Source organism: Acomys minous, assembly GCF_964271855.1.
Source record: "Acomys minous genome assembly, chromosome: 10".
NCBI classification, from domain to species: domain Eukaryota; kingdom Metazoa; phylum Chordata; class Mammalia; order Rodentia; family Muridae; genus Acomys; species Acomys minous.
In genome coordinates this window covers 105523733-105540899 of record NC_140491.1, presented here as the reverse complement: position 1 = coordinate 105540899, position 17167 = coordinate 105523733, and the positions used below count along the sequence as shown (strand labels likewise).

Sequence of the window (17167 nt, the reverse complement as noted above, 5' to 3'; positions counted from 1 at the left end):
ACATGAAGATAATCGTGAATTATTTAGGGGAATTCTTAAGAGAAAGTCTAGCTGTTCAGTTCAGCATAGAAAAATTATTATAATTAGCTTATAACTTTTTATTTCTAACATTTAAGACACGGGCTTTATGCCCATGGCTTTACATCTTAGATTTTTTTTTTTAATTTACTTGGAAGTTGACTGTTTAACCAGAAAAATAATGTTGGCTTTCAGTAATTTGAAGACAAATTAAAAATTGGTAAAAAGCAGACTTTCTCTTACTTATTTAGGCACCCTTTGATTATTTCCTTTATCTTCTACTCATTGTAGACATACTTAGGTGTTTCTTACCATTTTGTTCCTTGGGATACAGTACATTGCTATTTGCAATGGAAGGCTTAACACTCAACTTTGAAAGCTGATACAGCATTGATACAATTTTGCCATAAAACTTAATAATGAATGTGATTTTAGAGTACTTATGACCATGTATTTTTATTCTAGTACTAAAATATCTATATTCAGATTTATAACTCTTTTCTTCCTCTGTTATTCTCCCCCCCCACCCCCCCTTAGACAGAGTCTCTCCATACACCTAGCCTGGGATTCACAGATCTATCTACCTACTTCTGCCTCCCAAGTACTGGGATTGAAGACATGAGCCACTGTGCTCAGTGATCCTTCTTACAGTCAGGATAGTCTTTAATACTTTTGTTTCAGGCCATATTCTGCTTATAAAGCACTCAGCTTTGATGGATCTGAATGTAAGTCCCTTTAGGTCAAGGAGTGTAAGGTTGTTCACACTGGGTCTTGTACAGGAGGCATTTAAGAATGCTTGTGAGGGGCCGGAGAGATGGCTCAGTGGTTAAGAGCACCGACTGCTCTTCCAGAGGACCTGGGTTCAATTCCCAGCACCTACATGGCGGCTCACAACAGTTTGTAAAGATAGGACATCCTTACACAGACATACACACAGGCAAAACACCAGAGTATTAAAAATAAAGTAATTACAAAAAAAATAAATATTTGTTTTAAAAAAAAAAAAGAATGCTTGTGAGTAAATAAGCGATGATTAAAAGTTTGAAAAAGGTACTACAAGATAAATCTTGTTCAGAAGGATCCCAGTACTCAGGAGGCAGAAGCAGGTGGATCTCTGAGTTTGAGATCAGCCTGCTCTACATACTAAGTTCCAGGACAGCCAGGACTGTTGCACAGAGAGGTTCTTTCTCAGCAACCTCCCACCCTCAGCCCCCCAAAATTGTCAGAAATGTTAAGTGTTGTTGCTAAGTAGAAACTTCTTTTACCTGAAGTAGCAAAATTTACCATATTTTTCAGGTTCGACCGAATAGTCCTTCTCCTACTGCATTAGCTTTTGGGGACCACCCTGTTGTACAACCAAAGCAGTTATCCTTTAAGATTACTCAGGTAAGTAGTATTACATTTTTGCTGTGAGCCTGGCATGATGGTGCACACCTATAGTTCCATCACTGAGGGAGGCAGAGGCAGCCAGTTCTCTGAGATAAGAGGCCAGCCTGGTCTATGATGTGAGTCCAGGACAGCCACGGCACCACAGAGAAACCCTGTCTCAAAAACAAAACAAAACAAAAAATTGCTATAACATTTAGGAAACTTTATGTTCACAATTAAAATGTTTATGGTTTGTTGTGGATATAATTATAAAGTAAAATTAAACATAAGAGCTGACTTACTAAACTAAAACATTTGTAGGGCAGGAAGAACTGAAGCATCCATCTTATTCCTAGCTTGAGCAAATGTCTCAGGCAATGAAATGATCATAGCAGTCACCACATGTCAGTCTTGCTCACTGAAGGGCTTTGAACCTGCATCCAAGTACACATAGAGTAGACGTCTTCATGATGTTGCTGTGTTGATTATAGTAAGTGAAGACTAAAGAAGTCATTTCAGTGTCTATGTTTCTACACTTAGAAAAAATCACTTATATCAACTCACTTGGAACCATTAATGCCATTATTATTACTATTAACATTCATTTTCATGAATTTTGAACACTGATCACATGTACACATTTTAAGGAGTTTTTGGTTTTTTGTTTCTGCTTTACTTTTTGGTACCAAAGATTGGATTTGGGGCCCAGTGCAAGAAGCAAGCAGATGCTCTGCCACTAAATTGCACACCTATTTATTCTTAGTTGTTTATTTGTTTGTTTACTTGTCCATTCATTCATTTTTACATGCATAGTTTCTGGCTAATGGTTTTTCTAACTTGAGATTGGAGAGTTGATCTGTTGATTGAGTGCCTTAGTTCCACAACAGTGTATTTCCTTTAGATTTTCTGGGTCATATCTAAAGTGTTGTGCATGTATCAAAACTTTGTTTGAGGGGCTGGAGAAATGGCTCAGAGGTTAAGAGCACTGCCTGCTCTTCAGAAGGTCCTGAGTTCAGTTCCCAGCAACCACATGGTGGCTTACAGCCATCTATAGAGATCTAGTGCCCTCTTCTGGCGGGCAGGCCCACATGCAGGCAGGATGCTATATACATAATAAATAAATAAAACTTAAAAAAAACAAACAAACAAACTTTGTTTGAGCTGGGCGTGGTGGCATAAGCCTTTAATCCAGCACTCTGGAAGCAGAGGCAGGGGGATCTTTGAGTTCAAGGCCAGCCTAATCAAAACATATCCATCATAAAAATATGAGCAATTTTACTTGTCAGCCATAAACAGATTAAAAAGTGATTTTATAAAAATAAAGATACACTAGAGCAATGTATAGTATAAAACATTTGTGTATGAGCTTAAGTAAGCTATACACACATTTACACTTGAGATGCGTAAAGCTGCACTGAGCTGTCTGTTTACATGCCACAAACTATTCTTGGATGTTAGAGGTTGGTAAAATCTGCCTTCATACTCAAGTGTAATAGTGTATGTAATAGAGATAATAAAGTATCTTTCTTTCATTTAGACTGATCTTACAATGCTGAAATTGGCAGCATTAGAAAGTAATAAAAATCAGGACCTGGAAAAGAAGGAAGGTCGGATAGATGATTTGCTCAGGGTAAGTAATATGTCATGGAGAGGAAATTATGCGACTCATTTTGGCAGGAGTGAAACATTTGAGAAAATACTAAATATGACAGTTTTCCATATTTAGAAACAATAATTTTTTTCTGGTACTAAATGGATATGATTGAAATACACTTTATGGGCTAGAGAGATGGCTCAAATGTTAGCCTCTGTAAGCACCTACACACATCTATACAGATACACACACTCCTAACTAAAATAAAGAACAAATGTTGACAAGTCAGAATACTTTATTAGCTCTTTGAGTGTGAATTGAGAAATTGTTAAAGAAGTAGAAGTGGGCCGACACGAGGTTTCACTGGATCATCTACCCCAGACGGATGCTCACTCACTGTTAAGTGCTTTATTGCTCTCTACCTGATATCTGAGACCACTAGGGGTGGAATTAATGCCATAGTCCTGTGTGAGTTTCAGTGAAAACTTAATTTTAAGCATTCAGAGATTGATGGGATTGCTCAGTGGTTACTAGCACTTGCTGCTTTTATACAGACCCCTTGGCTTGGGCCAGAACCTATGTGATGGCTCACAACCCTCTGTAATTGAAGTTACGGAGGATTTGAAGTGGCCTTTTTGGCCTCCTTGGGCACCTCATGCAAGTGATACACAGATATACATATGCCATATATATGTGTGTGTGTGTATGTGTGTGTATATACACACACACACACACACACATATATATATACATATATACATAAAGCTGAAATTATGTATTTGGCAAGTGACTTAGCAGATAAAGATGCTTGCTGTGCAAACCTCGAGACCTAAGTTTTATCTTCAGAACTTCCATAAAGGTAGGAGGAGAGAACTAACTTCACAAAGTTGTGATTTGCACACAAACATCATGGCATGTGCATTCACACCCTCAGACACATACATCGTGCACATACACAGTAAAAATTTAAAACACCCAAAAGTATATTTAGAATGTGACTAAGGCATAAAGCAGGATTTCTTGTACCGTACTCTTTATTTGGATCATCAGATGGAAGTACTAATTTTGAACTCTACCCTGTGGAGTTCTGATTAAATTGATGTGATATAGCTTGAGTGTTGATAATTTAAAAAGCTTCTTTCAACTATTGTGATTTAAACCAGTACTGAGAACCAGTGGCTTCAAACTTAAAACCAGCACCTGTGATGCCGTTGTATCCTTGAAACATTGCTCTGTCACATCCTTTACTGCTAACCACTCTTCTGACATCAATGATACATTAATTTATCGTTTCTTTGTGTTTCTTTATAGTTGTGTGTGTGTGTGTCCGTCCGTCCATCCGTCCTCCCCCCCACCCCCCATCTGCTTTAGACAAGGTCTCCCTTTGGCCTGAAGTTCACCAATTAGACTAGACTAGCTAACTGCTGAGCCCCAGGGATCCTTCTCCTCTTCTTCCTAGTACAGGGATTTTAAGTCCCTACCATGGGTTCTGACTATCAAACTCAGTTCCTCGGACTTGCATGCACTTTAGTGACTGAGCCATCTTCCCAGCCACTGTGTATACATTCTTTTTAACACTTTATTACTTGTTAAAATTATCCTCTATGGATTCTTTGTTCTATTTGTTTTTACTGAACCTGATATGTGAGAAACACACTCATATTGATAAGTATAACTATATGTTACTTTTCATTGCTGTGACAAAATACCTGAACAAATCAGCTTAAAGGAAGATTTGCTTTGGCTTACAGTTTTTAAACAGATTTTAGTCTGTGGTGTCTTCGCTTCATTTTTTCTGGGCCCTTGGTAAGATAGGACTATCAGAATAGGAGGATCTGGGGCAAATGAGGATGTACCTGTAACAGAGCTACCTTGACCGCTTGAGCCTTAAGAGGGGTGACTTTATAGATCACAGCCCTGTGGTTTGCTCCTCCCTGGTGCTGTACTAAGGCAGTAAAGAATGCTACCTGACTTATGTGGTCCTTCAGCTTTGGGCTTTGTTTCTGATTCTTCTACTACAAAGAATTCTGCTAAGCACTTGCCAGTACTTGGCTCCTAAGGCAAATGGCAAGATTTTCCTGTGTTGTAAGCACAGGAAACAAGGTAGTAGAAGGAGCACAGAGTGCTTACATCTTGTACATTAAGATACCACAATTTGCCCTCAAGTGATTCTGCTCCCCTAACAGAGCTGTTGCTCATTGTCTGTGCCAAGTCTTAGTATTACAAGATTTAAAGTGCTTATCTTCTTGATGGCTCTGACAAAATGGTGCCTTGCGTTTTTGTTACACATTCCTGTTTACTGACTGGTGTTTAGTATCTTTTTAAAACATCTTTTAAAAAAATATCAGATATTTCTCTTGTGTTCTGTGAAATACGTAGAGATATAGGGTCTCATCGTAGATTACCTGAGGCTGGCCTTGAATTCCTGATCCCCCTACATCCCAAGTGCTAGAATTAGAAATGGATGCCATTTCACCCAACTCTGTGTGTGTGTGTGTGTGTGTGTGTGTGTGTGTGTGTGTGTGTGTGTGTGTGTGTCTGTGTGTGTGTGTCTCTGTGTGTGTGTGTGTGTGTGTGTGTGTGTGTGTGTGTGTGTGTGTTTTGGTGATCAAACCTAGGACCTCGTACATGCTAAGCAATGCTGTACCACTGAACTGTACCCTTAGCCATTTTTTCACATTTTATTAGACTTTAGGGTTTTTTGTATGTTGGTTTTCTCTACTTTTTGAGAGGTCTTTTCCATTACACCATGCTGCCTATTATCAAAGATACCAAAAGAACTGATTGTAAGATTCTAAAGATGCTTTTCAATGAAAAATGAGGCATGCATTTGAAACAGAGCAAGGAGGGATATACGTGGGAGGGTGGAGGAAGGGAAGGGAAGGGAGAAATATAATTATAACTTTGAAAAAATTTAAAAGTAAAAAGATTTGTTTTGAACTTATAGTACAATTTGGTGATCTCGCTAGAATTGATTTGTTGTATAGTGTGGAATAAGGGTCCATTTTAACTTCTTCCTATATTACCAGTTGTCTACTTGAATTAAAAAGTTCATTTTTATACTTCAGGCTCTACCAGTGTATCTTCTTTCCTATGCACTGCACCTGCTTGTGTCCAGGGCCTGTTGTTGTGCTTTGTGCAGTACTACACGAGTCCTGAAGCAGTTGTCTTTTGTTGGTAGCACAATATAAACAGCAGTACTTCAGACGAGACACAAATGTATTTTAGAAAATAACAGAAGTACCAGCAACCTAGATATAATTGCCCCACAGTTTCAAGAGACCATGGTTCCTTCAGCAGTTTGTTTCCTGTCTTTAGTACAAGACTTTCATCTTGAAGGTCACCTCTGGGTCCAAAATAAAAATAGTCACAATCACAGTGTCTGTGTTCTAAGCAGAGGCCAGGGAAAAGAGACCTACAAAAAGCACACCAAAGTGTGCAGCCTTCTTGCATATTCTGCTGAATTGCTTACATGTCTTTGTAAGGGAAGCTGGGAACTGTATTCTTTTAGCTATGTACATATCAGTCCAGAATTAAACATTTTATTTCCATTATTACACAAAGAGATTAGAATGATTGTAATTACTGTGGCTTTATATTAAATATTGACATGTACATGCCCAGAACCCAGCACTGTGAGGGCAGGAGGAGGGCAGCAAGATCATAAGTTTAAAACTACTCTGAGCTACATACATAGTGAAAGACTATCTCAGACAGGCAGACACATACACACAGACATATTGACACAGAAAACGCTCGATGTGTGATTGAACAAATACCCGTTCCTTCAGAGCCATGTTGAGGCTTTGTTTGAACTGTTTAATAGTGAGGATCTTTTTGTGCTAAATCCCCTTTAGCATACAGTTATATTGAGTGTGTAGCTTTAGATTGGCAGTTATTTTCTCCCAACATTTAAAAAATATTCTGTTAATATTCTACAAATAGTCTCTTGGTTTCTGTGTGACTGGCCTAGACTTGGGGCAACAGCAGCAGCATTGCTGGAGAAAGTAAAATTCCTAGGCTCTCCAGACCCAGTTCAGAAAATTTGAGGGTAGGATATCTCAGCAGGCCACAGAAGTAATTCTCTTTCTGTAATGGTCGTCTAGTCAGATTTGTCTGAAGTTAGAGCGTATAGCTGCCTGCGGAGTATGCAGATTCAGGATCCTGTTCACGGAAGAATGGTAGAAACAGTTCATTGGGTCAACAAATTGCAGCGCTGTCCTGAAGTGTAGTAGACATAGACAAAGTGTTCTGAGAAGATCAGGTAGTGTGAAAGAAGGAATTCACATTTCCTCTGAAATGTGCTGCACACATGATATACACCACATTTTACTTTAGTTGAGGTATTCTTCCATTTAGAAATAAGGGGACTGAGCCTGATGTGGTGGTACACGCCTTTAATCCCAGCACTGGGGTGGAGGTGGGAGCAGGGCTGTGGCAGCCAGAGGCCAGCCTGGTCTACAGAGTAGTCCAGGACAGCCCAGGCTACACAGAGAAACCCTGTCTAAACAAAAGGAAACAGGGAACTGAATTTAGATTTAGATTATATAGCGACAATTATATACCTTGGAATATACATGTAAATATCTAGAATGTGTATATAAATTTTTCTGTGCTTTCTACTATGCAGTTAAATTAATGGGCTTTGTTTTTTGTTTGTTGCTGGTTTTTTGGGGTTTTTTTTTTTGTTGTTGTTTGTTTGTTTGTTTGTTTTTTCTTCTTGAGACAGGGTTTCTCTGTATAATAGCTCTGGCTGTCCTGGAACTCATTCTGCAGTCCAGGCTAACCTCGAGCTCACGGAGATCCACCTGCCTCTGCCTTCCAAGTGCTGGGATTACAAATAACTTTTGATTAAACTTTTGGTTAACTTTTGGTATTCTTCTTACCTATATAATTTATTCAAAACACTAAAACCATTGTGAAGATTTTCATATACACAGATTCTAGATCTCTCATTTTCTACTCATGTTGTAGGCCAACTGTGATCTCAGGCGGCAAATAGATGATCAACAAAAATTACTTGAAAAATACAAAGAACGATTAAATAAGTGCATATCAATGAGCAAGAAGCTTCTTATTGAGAAGGTAAGTTATTGCTAAATTCTCCTTCCCCTGGAGCTTGCTTTGCCCTGCGTGCTTTACAGTTTGAATGAGTAGTCGGGGGCGGTGCTGCTGCTGCACACCGGTAATCCTAGCGCTGGGGAGGCAGAGGCTGGAGCACCCCTTGAGTTCAGGTCCTGCCTGGTCTACAGAGTGAGTTCTAGGACAGCCAGGGCTACATAGAGAAGCCCTGTATTGGAAAAAAAAAATTTAAGGGAAAAATTTGAATGAATATTAAATGATTTTCCCCCCTCATTTTCAGAGTACACAAGAAAAATTGTCAAGCCGAGAGAAGAGTATGCAAGATCGGTTACGCCTTGGACACTTTACAACAGTTAGACATGGCGCCTCTTTCACAGAACAGTGGACAGATGGTTTTGCATTTCAAAATCTTGTGAAGTTAGTAATGGTTACATTTTAAAATTTTATTGTTAAGTGTGAGTGCACAGCTCTGTGTGTGAGTGTGTGTGCGCGCACGTGCGTGCATGCTGGTCTTACTAAAATAAGGTGATTAGGAATTTTATATTGACTGGAAAATGTGTGCCTGAGTTTCCTGGAATTCATTTTTACTGAGCCTTGCTGTGTTGCTCAAGTTGGTCTTGAATTCTTGGACTTGACTGATCCTCCTGTCGCAGCCTGCTGCGTGCTGGGACTGCAGTCGACACCACCAATTCCCCTTTTTATTCTTGTCTCCTTCCCCCATTTCTTAAGTGTTCAAGATCAGCACTACCTGATCTCCTGCCTCACCGCAGTGACCCCACAATTGTCACCATTTTTTAATTTTTTTTAGCTCACATGGTGAGAGGTCAGGGAGCATTGGCTGCTTGTGTGTCTGGAGCCAAGACCATGATCCTCGTTTGTTTTTTTGCCTTGAAACAACATTTTAACCTAGAGTTGGGGTGTCAGTGTCCACATGGCTTTTCAAACATGTAACCACAGAGTGGCCTTGTCTTGTCCCCTGGCTCTCAATAGGTTTATTGAGCTTTTGTTGGCGACAGCTGTGCTGGGTACTAGTTAATCACAATGAAAGACAGAATCTCTTCAACACTGAGTTTAAGGGCTTAATTCTGTGCCTTTTTAAAAGTTAGGATGCATTATATGTGATCAGAATTGAGATATTAAGTAACTTGATGATAATTATAATATTGGGAGGAAGATAAATATATTGGCAATTAAGATGGACAGATATTATTTACACTTGAGATAAAATACTGAATACAAAAGTAGAGAGCAGGAAATGGGCTTGAGATGACAACCATACTTTTTAGTATTTTGTAAACAAGAATCTCTCTGCTACTAAGCCCTGCCCTGACTATCGTACAGTTCTTTACTTAGTGTAAAGTATTAAGGGCAGGAGAGATGGCTCAGTGTCAGGGATACTAGATCTTCTTCTAGGTTCAGTTCCCAGCACTTGCATGGTCGCTCAGATTATCTTTAATTTCAGTGTTCTTTTTTTTGCACCGACATGCACCAAGAATGCACATGATACACAGACATACATGTAGGCAAAACATCCATACACATAAAGTAAAAATAAAGGAAAAGTAATTTAAGAAATAAAATACCACTAACTATGCCAATAGTTACATTTTGTTATATAAGAACAAAATTATTTGCATATCCTATCAGTGATAAGAACTGATTGAGAACTTACTGTGTGTTGTTACATAATGTTTACATTCATTGTTCTAACCCAAAGTGGTTAGGTAATGAGAGGGGAGGTGAGTAAGTGAGAAGTGAGCAATATTGAAGAGTGGCCTTCAAAGCAGCGTGTGATCCCTGAATAACCAGCTGTCTGCTGCATCCCTGTCCCGTTGATTATTTATCTTCTCTAGGCCGTTTATTTATACTTCTAACCTTTTTTCTAAAATACCTATTTCTTGATTGTTTTTGTTTGGGCTTCTGGGGATCAGACCAAAAGGCTCAAACTTAATGGACAAGTATCTACCTCCATGCTGCATGCCTAGCCTTCAGGTTTACTTTTCATTAAGAGCACATTTGTTTACTCCTACATCCAAATAGAAACAGAATTAAGATCTTATTCTTACTTTGTTATTTTTGAGATTTTTCTATCTTAATCTGGGTTTTTTCCCCCCTATTCTTGTCTTATCTCTGCTTCCTCACTAAGGCCACAGAAAAAGGATGTGAAGAATTAATCTTTCAGCCACAGTGTCAGAGCTCTGGGGTCCCAGTTTGAAGGGTGGAGTGGGGCAAAACATTTGCCTTGTTCTAAATCTGAGTAGTACAACAAATGACCATGTAGAACTGTAACAGTTTCATGACATGATAGGAGCTATAAAAGGAACATGGTTACTATCAAAATAAACTTAATGTGTTGGAGGTTTACAGTTCCTCTGTTGCCTGTTGAGATGGCTCATCAGGTAGAGTACTGCACTAAGTCTGATGGTCTGGGTTGTATCCCTGGGACCCAGTAGAGGAGCACAACAGACTCAGAGCTGTCTTCTGACCTCCATATGCCCCCACAGCTCCCAACATTTTATGCAAGTTTTGCTCTGTAACCTAAGCTGCTCTAGAATTTGCAAACTCCCACACCCTTTCACACACATACCCTTAGATTACAAGTGTACAACCAACCTATAATTCTGTAACAGACATAATATCTGTTAGTTTTTAGAATTAAGCTCTTTGAGAAATAGTTTTATGTTTTTCAATGGGAAGTGCTAATAAATTTGAGTTTATTAATGTAACAGGTAAAAATTTCAAGTTTCTTTTCTGCTTTTGTTGTTGTTGATTTATTTTATTTTATTTTAAAAGATGTATTTATCTTGTATACAGTGCTCTGCCTGCATGTACACCTGCAGGACAGAAGAGGGCATCAGACTGGATTGTAGATAGTTGTGAGCCACCATGTGGTTGCTGGGAACTGAACTCAGGACCTCTGGAAGAGCAGTCAGTGCTCTTAACCTCTGAGCCATCTCTCTAGCCCCTCCCCCCCTTTTTTTTAACATTAAGGTCAACTTTTATTTCCAAATGTCAACTGTGTATTCCCATCTTTTAAGAAAAAACAGGTCATATTATAATTTCACTTGCCTTTTATAAGCTTATCTACAAATATTAATGCTAAGTGATAAAATGTATTTTTAAAAACATTTATTTATTTATTTTTTATTATGTCTACAATGTTCTGCCTGCAAGCCAGAAGAGGTCACCAGATCTCATTATAGATGGTTGTGAGCCACCATGTGGTTGCTGGGAATTGAACTCAGGACCTTTGTAGGAACAGCCAATGCTCTTAACCTCTGAGCCATCTCTCCAGCCCCGATAAAAATGTATTTTTAGAATCTATACCGCACTGTCATTAGATGGAGCTTGGGTTTTGTTTTGTTTTTAATTCATTTATTTAAAAGGATCTTACTATATATACTGGTATATTTTGATGACCATGCCAAATAGTAAAGATACAATAGAGCATGCGTGCGTGCGTGCGTGCGTGCGTGCGTGTGTGTGTGTGTGTGTGTATAGATGTACACTAGCCTACAGAACTCATTCTGATGAAGTACCTATAGGAATGGTATTTGTTAGTAAGGACAAGGTGCTGTGAAGTTCTGTGTGGCCACACACTTGCCCTTGTCTAGAGGTTTAGAGGACGCTTCATTTAAAGACCTATAGGATGTTTTGCTTCACCAGTGTGTAACCCAGGAGGCTGGAGAGATGGTTCTGCTGTTAAGAGCACTTGGCCGCTCTTCCAGAGGATCTGAGGGCCAGGCTTTGGTTCCCAGCATGCAGATGGTGGCTCATAACCTTTTGTAACTGCAGTACATGGGAGCTGATACCCTCATCTGGCCGGTAGAGGCACCAGGTCTACTTGTAATGTACATGCGTACATAGGTACATACAGGCAGTATCCTCGTTTGGTGTTATTGGTGCACATCTTTAATCCTAGCACTTAGGAGGCAGAGGCAGGTGGATCTCTGAATTCCAGGCCAGCCAAGGCTACACAGTGAGATCCTATCTAAAAAAACAAATGAGCAAACCAGTTATACACATAAAATAGTAAAGTCAATATTTAAAAATTTTAGAAAGAGTGGGTCCAAAAGTATACAGACTTATGTGATTGTTTCTTATGTATTTTTTCATGTTTTAATTGTGGAAAGTAATGGGAGAGTAATATGGCTTTCTTTTTTGTTCATTTTTTAACAGGCAACAAGAATGGGTGAATCAACAAAGGGAAGATATTGAACGGCAAAGGAAGCTTTTAGCCAAACGCAAACCTCCAACAGCTAATAATTCTCAGGCACCTGCTACCAATTCTGAACCCAAACAGAGAAAGAACAAAGCAGTCAATGGAGCAGAAAACGATCCCTTCGTCAGGCCCAACTTACCACAACTGTAAGCCTGTTCTAAATGTCTCAAGCAGATTGTTAGCAGTGAGCAGGAATGCTAACAGTGGTGTTATTCATAATTAGTACTGCAAAACCAAAAATAGTTACAGCCAGGAAAGATGTTAATTGAAAAAGGTTTCTCTGACACAAATCTCCAGCTCTGCATATTTTAGTGGAGAGTAGGATCTACCTCTCCCATGTACCAGAATCATTTGGCTGTACCAGCCTAATGCTCAAAATAATGAGCTCTTTAAGTCCCATTGGTGTTATTTCTGAAGCCATAAACACAGCACACAGGTAGTTACAGATAGCTGCTCCTTTTCTGTTTTCCAGGTTTTGTGTTGATTATTCTTTGTAAGTCAAAGGACAAAGATGCTTTAAAAATAGTTATGTTTATAGGAAATTTGGAAGTTGTACAAAAATTTATGAATGAAGATGTAGGTACCCTTTGATGGTTTGTGTAGATATATTCATGTCTCCTCTGCTGAAAGACAATGCCTTGACCTTCATCTAAAAGCAGTGAGCAAAGCAAAGCTCTCATTACATTACAAACACATCAGCTCCATTTGGTCCCTCCACCCACGCATTGGCCACATCTTTTGTTTTCTACACTAGTTGTTCCCCTTTCTCTTGCATGCATTCGTTAATCTTTGTCTTCCCTTTCTCTCCCCCCTGCACCATTTTTGTTGAGTCGTTTGCTTTTCTCCTTATCTACCTATGTTGTCTGGCTGATCTTTAATTTCTGGGGTCAAGCAGTCCTTCTGCTTCAGGCTTCTAAAAACCTGACACTGCATGAACATACCACCATACCCAGCTTCTCCAAAATTCATCTCAAGGGGGATGGAGAGATGGCTCAGAGGCTAAGAGCACTGGTTGCTCTTCCAGAAGTTCTGATTTCCAATTCCCAGCAACCACATGGTGGCTCACACCATCTATACTGGGATCTGATGTCTTCTTCTGGCCTGCAGGTATACATGCAGATAGAGCACTCAAACATAAATAATTTAAAAAAAAAATCCATCTCAAAATTACTTCTTTAAGTCATTCCTAGTTTTCTTCTACAATTACAGCACTGAATTGTTAGCTTAAAAAAACAAGTAACACCGGGCGTGGTGGCACACGCCTTTAGTCCCAGCACTCGGGAGGCAGAGGCAGGTGGATCACTGTGAGTTCGAGGCCAGTCTGGTCTACAAAGTGAGTCCAGGACAGCCAAGGCTACACAGAGAGACCCTGTCTCGAAAAACCAAACCAAGCCAAACAAAACAAAACAAAAACAAGTAAGGATCTTTATATATTTAATAGCAGAGTAGCTATCTTCGGGGGTGGGGGGAACAAGTAGCTATCTTGAAAGGGTTGGCTTTAGGGTTGGAGAGATGGCTCAGTAGTTAAGAACACTGGCTGCTCTTCCAGAGGTCCTGAGTTCAATTCCCAGCATTCACATGGCTGCTCACAACTGTCTGAAACTTCAGAGGATCTGACACCCTTTTACAGACATACATGCAGGCAAAACACCAATGCAAATAAAATAAGTCAAGTGTTGGCTTTTAGCTCTATCCCTAGAGACAACTAATACACACCTCATCTTTTAGCTCTACTCTGTAGGCACCTAGACCTTTAACTATGCCCCTGTAAATACCTGGCGCTTTAAAGACTTTAACCTCCTTATTTAAATTCATTCCTAGCTCTTTCCATTGGCTTCTGTTGAAACGGGGATTGTTAATCTTCTGCTGCTGTTTATTTCTCGTGTGTGCAGAACAGTGATTTCTGTTATTGTCTCACACCTTAGAGCATTGCAGAACTTATTTAGATTAGCCAGTCTCTTTGATCCAAATACATATATCTCTTTGTCTTTTTAAGGTACATTTTTACTTGTGTGTAAGTATTAAGTCGCATGTATGCAGGTGCTGGGAAGGGTCAGAACGTCAGGCTGCCCAGTCCTGGAGGTGCAGGCAGTTGAGATTCCAATCACTAAACCGTCTCTCCAGCCCCATAGGTTTCCTTTCTTAATTTGTTCAGATTACATCCCGAATGTTATCCCCTCACTTGTATCTTCCTGGTCAGTTTCTGTAAAAACACGTTTCATCAATGCGGATGGACAGCAGAAAATCTAAAATGCTACTATATGTTAGGTTCTTTTTGCAATGTTGGGGCTTAAATTACAGTTATAAGACATGCCTCTGGAATAGGAACCCTGAGATCAGGAGTGGAGATGCCTCTGGAAGATCGTTTATTGTGTATTGTGTATTGTGTATTATTGTGTATTGTGCTTTAACTATTCTGTGTTTTTCCACATGAAGTTGGGAATTGATCTTTCAGGGTCTTTAAAAAATTGTGTAGGTATTTTGATAGGGATTGCATTGAATCTGTAAATTACTTTTGGTAAAGTGGCCATTTTTACTATGTTAATTCTCCTAATCCAGGAACAAGGGAGATCTTTTCATCTTCTGATATCATCTTCAGTCTCCTTCTTCAGAGACTTGAAGTTTTTATCATACAAGACTTTTTCACGTGCTTGGTTAGAGTTACACCTAGATGCTTTATATTACTTGTGGCTATAGTGAAAGGTGTAGTTTCCCTAAGTTCTTTCTCAGCATGATTGTCATTTGTATACAAGAAGGCTACTGACGTTTTTTGAGTTGATTTTTGTATCCAACCACTTTGCTGAAGGTGTTTATCAGCTGTAGGAGTTCTCTAGTTGAATTTTGGGGGTCACTTATGTACACTGTTTGAAATTTTTCATGATAGATTTTTGCTTCAAAAATCATGCTTTAACTTGGATTTTTCAAATACCAGATTTTAGCTGAATGATAAAATTCAGATTTTAAAAATCAATGCATTCCTATATGTATTCAACCAAAAATGATTTACATAGTTCTGTGCTATTCTGTGGGCCTAAAGCCATACTTTCTAAGACTTGAAAGCAATGTTGTCCCTGAGGCATATGTATATACCCAGAACTATTTGCTATTATTTAACTCACTTTGTTTACCTGTAGCCTCATTTTTCTTCCTCCTCTGCCACCCCATCCACATGCACATTGCAATAGCTCATTCTACTGTTGTGTTTTGTGACAAGGTCTAGCTTTTAGCCCATGCTGGTCTAGAACTCTTGATCATCTTGCTGAGGCTGAAGCCCTCACAAGTGATGGGATTGTGAGGGTTTTGCAGTTATAGGGAGTGTACTCTTGCACCTACTATAAAAACCAACTCTCTAAATTTCCTATACCAGCTTCAGTGGCTGATAACAGTTGCTGTTTTTAGTGTAACCCTGTATTTCTGTTACTCTGAGAATAAGTAGATTTAATCATAAGGTTATACTGTTTTGCTCATAAAATGTTTTTAGTGGAATACTAACTACATTTTGTGGTTTGTTTCTTGTGAATGCTATTTTCTGGAATTAATGATACTCCCTCAGAATACATACATAGCCTTCAAACAAGGGCTTGGGTATGATGAATGAAAGCTCTTCTTTGAGAGTTGGGCTGTGACATTACTTTTTTTTTTTTTCTTATCAAATACAGGATCTTTTTTTTTTTTTAATTTTAAAGAAGTGTTAGTGTATGTTTTGTAATGGTTCTAAATGTATTAAAGTGGCTATTTTTCAGAGAGTAACATAGTAATTAAAAATAACTATAATGCTTTAAAGTCACGTGTTTGTTAAGGATTTGGGACGGAGGATGTAAGACATGATAAGAGTCCTTGTGTGGCATATACGAGGCCCTGGGTTTGATGCCTAACACTGGAGTATGTGATTTACAGTGTCAGTATCTGATGTTTTGAATGTAATATCTTGTGTATTTACTCTTGACACTAACATAGAGAAGGAAAGTGTCTTCATTGTCATCTAAGCCTGTTGGATGGACTGCAGTACTCCTTACACAAACTCTAGCTGATTATCTATCTTCCTGGCCTCTAGGTCCCTTCCTGATCTGGCTTCCTCCTGGTATTCTTCTTTTTCCTCCTTTACATACCAAGAGTGTTTTAAGGATCTTTGTGCTTTCTTTAACCAGTATCTAGGAGGCCCCCCCCACTCTTCTCCCCATGGCTAATAACCAGTATCTAGGAGGCCCCCCCACTCTTCACCCCATGGCTAATAACCAGAGCAAAATAAATGGTCATCATCATTGCCACCTTTTGTTTTTTCTTCATAACACATGCTATTCAAAAATTTTTCCTATTAATTGTTTCTTTTTCTACCTCTGTATCCCTACTGCTGATGTAAGCCCAAAACAGAATATAAGAAGAACTGTCTTCCTTTACATACATATGCCCTTAGATTCTGAATTCTATTGTGTCACTTGATTAATGACAACCATTGCATAGTAGTTAGTTAATTACCCCAGCTGGAAATGTTAAATGTTTTCAGACTTATGTATTTTAGGCTTTAGGTTATCAGTATGTTAACTTTTATATTTGGTTGGGGTTTTTAAATCGGGTTTTATTGGATTTTAATTTTTTAAAAATGCTAAGCATTAATCTTAATGTAGAATTCAATGTCACTTTTGACAGGCTGACTCTGGCAGAATATCACGAACAAGAGGAGATTTTCAAACTTAGACTAGGACATCTCAAAAAGGTATGTGCAGCCCATGCTGGGTTTCTAGTTCGCTACCAGGAGTGTGGAGAACTGTGTTCATTTCTTTGGCTTAATTCTTAAGTTAGTCAACCTTAATTTTTAAGTATTTAAGTATTTCTTAAAGTATTATTTAAATATTATTTTAAGTATGTATTAAAATACATAAATA

General features: G+C 38.8%; 1 protein-coding gene across 4 annotated transcripts in view; it reads left to right on the top strand.

Moving 5' to 3' along the window:
- The window catches only part of TLK1 (tousled like kinase 1), a 120967-nt gene that overhangs the window by 77099 nt on the left and 26701 nt on the right, over nucleotides 1-17167 (top strand). For all 4 annotated transcript variants that reach the window (XM_084799452.1, XM_084799450.1, XM_084799451.1 and 1 more), the window contains 6 exons: nucleotides 1315-1404; nucleotides 2924-3016; nucleotides 7955-8065; nucleotides 8343-8479; nucleotides 12242-12430; nucleotides 16932-16998. In XM_084799452.1, the coding sequence (XP_084655578.1) occupies nucleotides 1315-1404; nucleotides 2924-3016; nucleotides 7955-8065; nucleotides 8343-8479; nucleotides 12242-12430; nucleotides 16932-16998 (687 nt within the window). The remainder of the gene's footprint in view (nucleotides 1-1314; nucleotides 1405-2923; nucleotides 3017-7954; nucleotides 8066-8342; nucleotides 8480-12241; nucleotides 12431-16931; nucleotides 16999-17167) is intronic.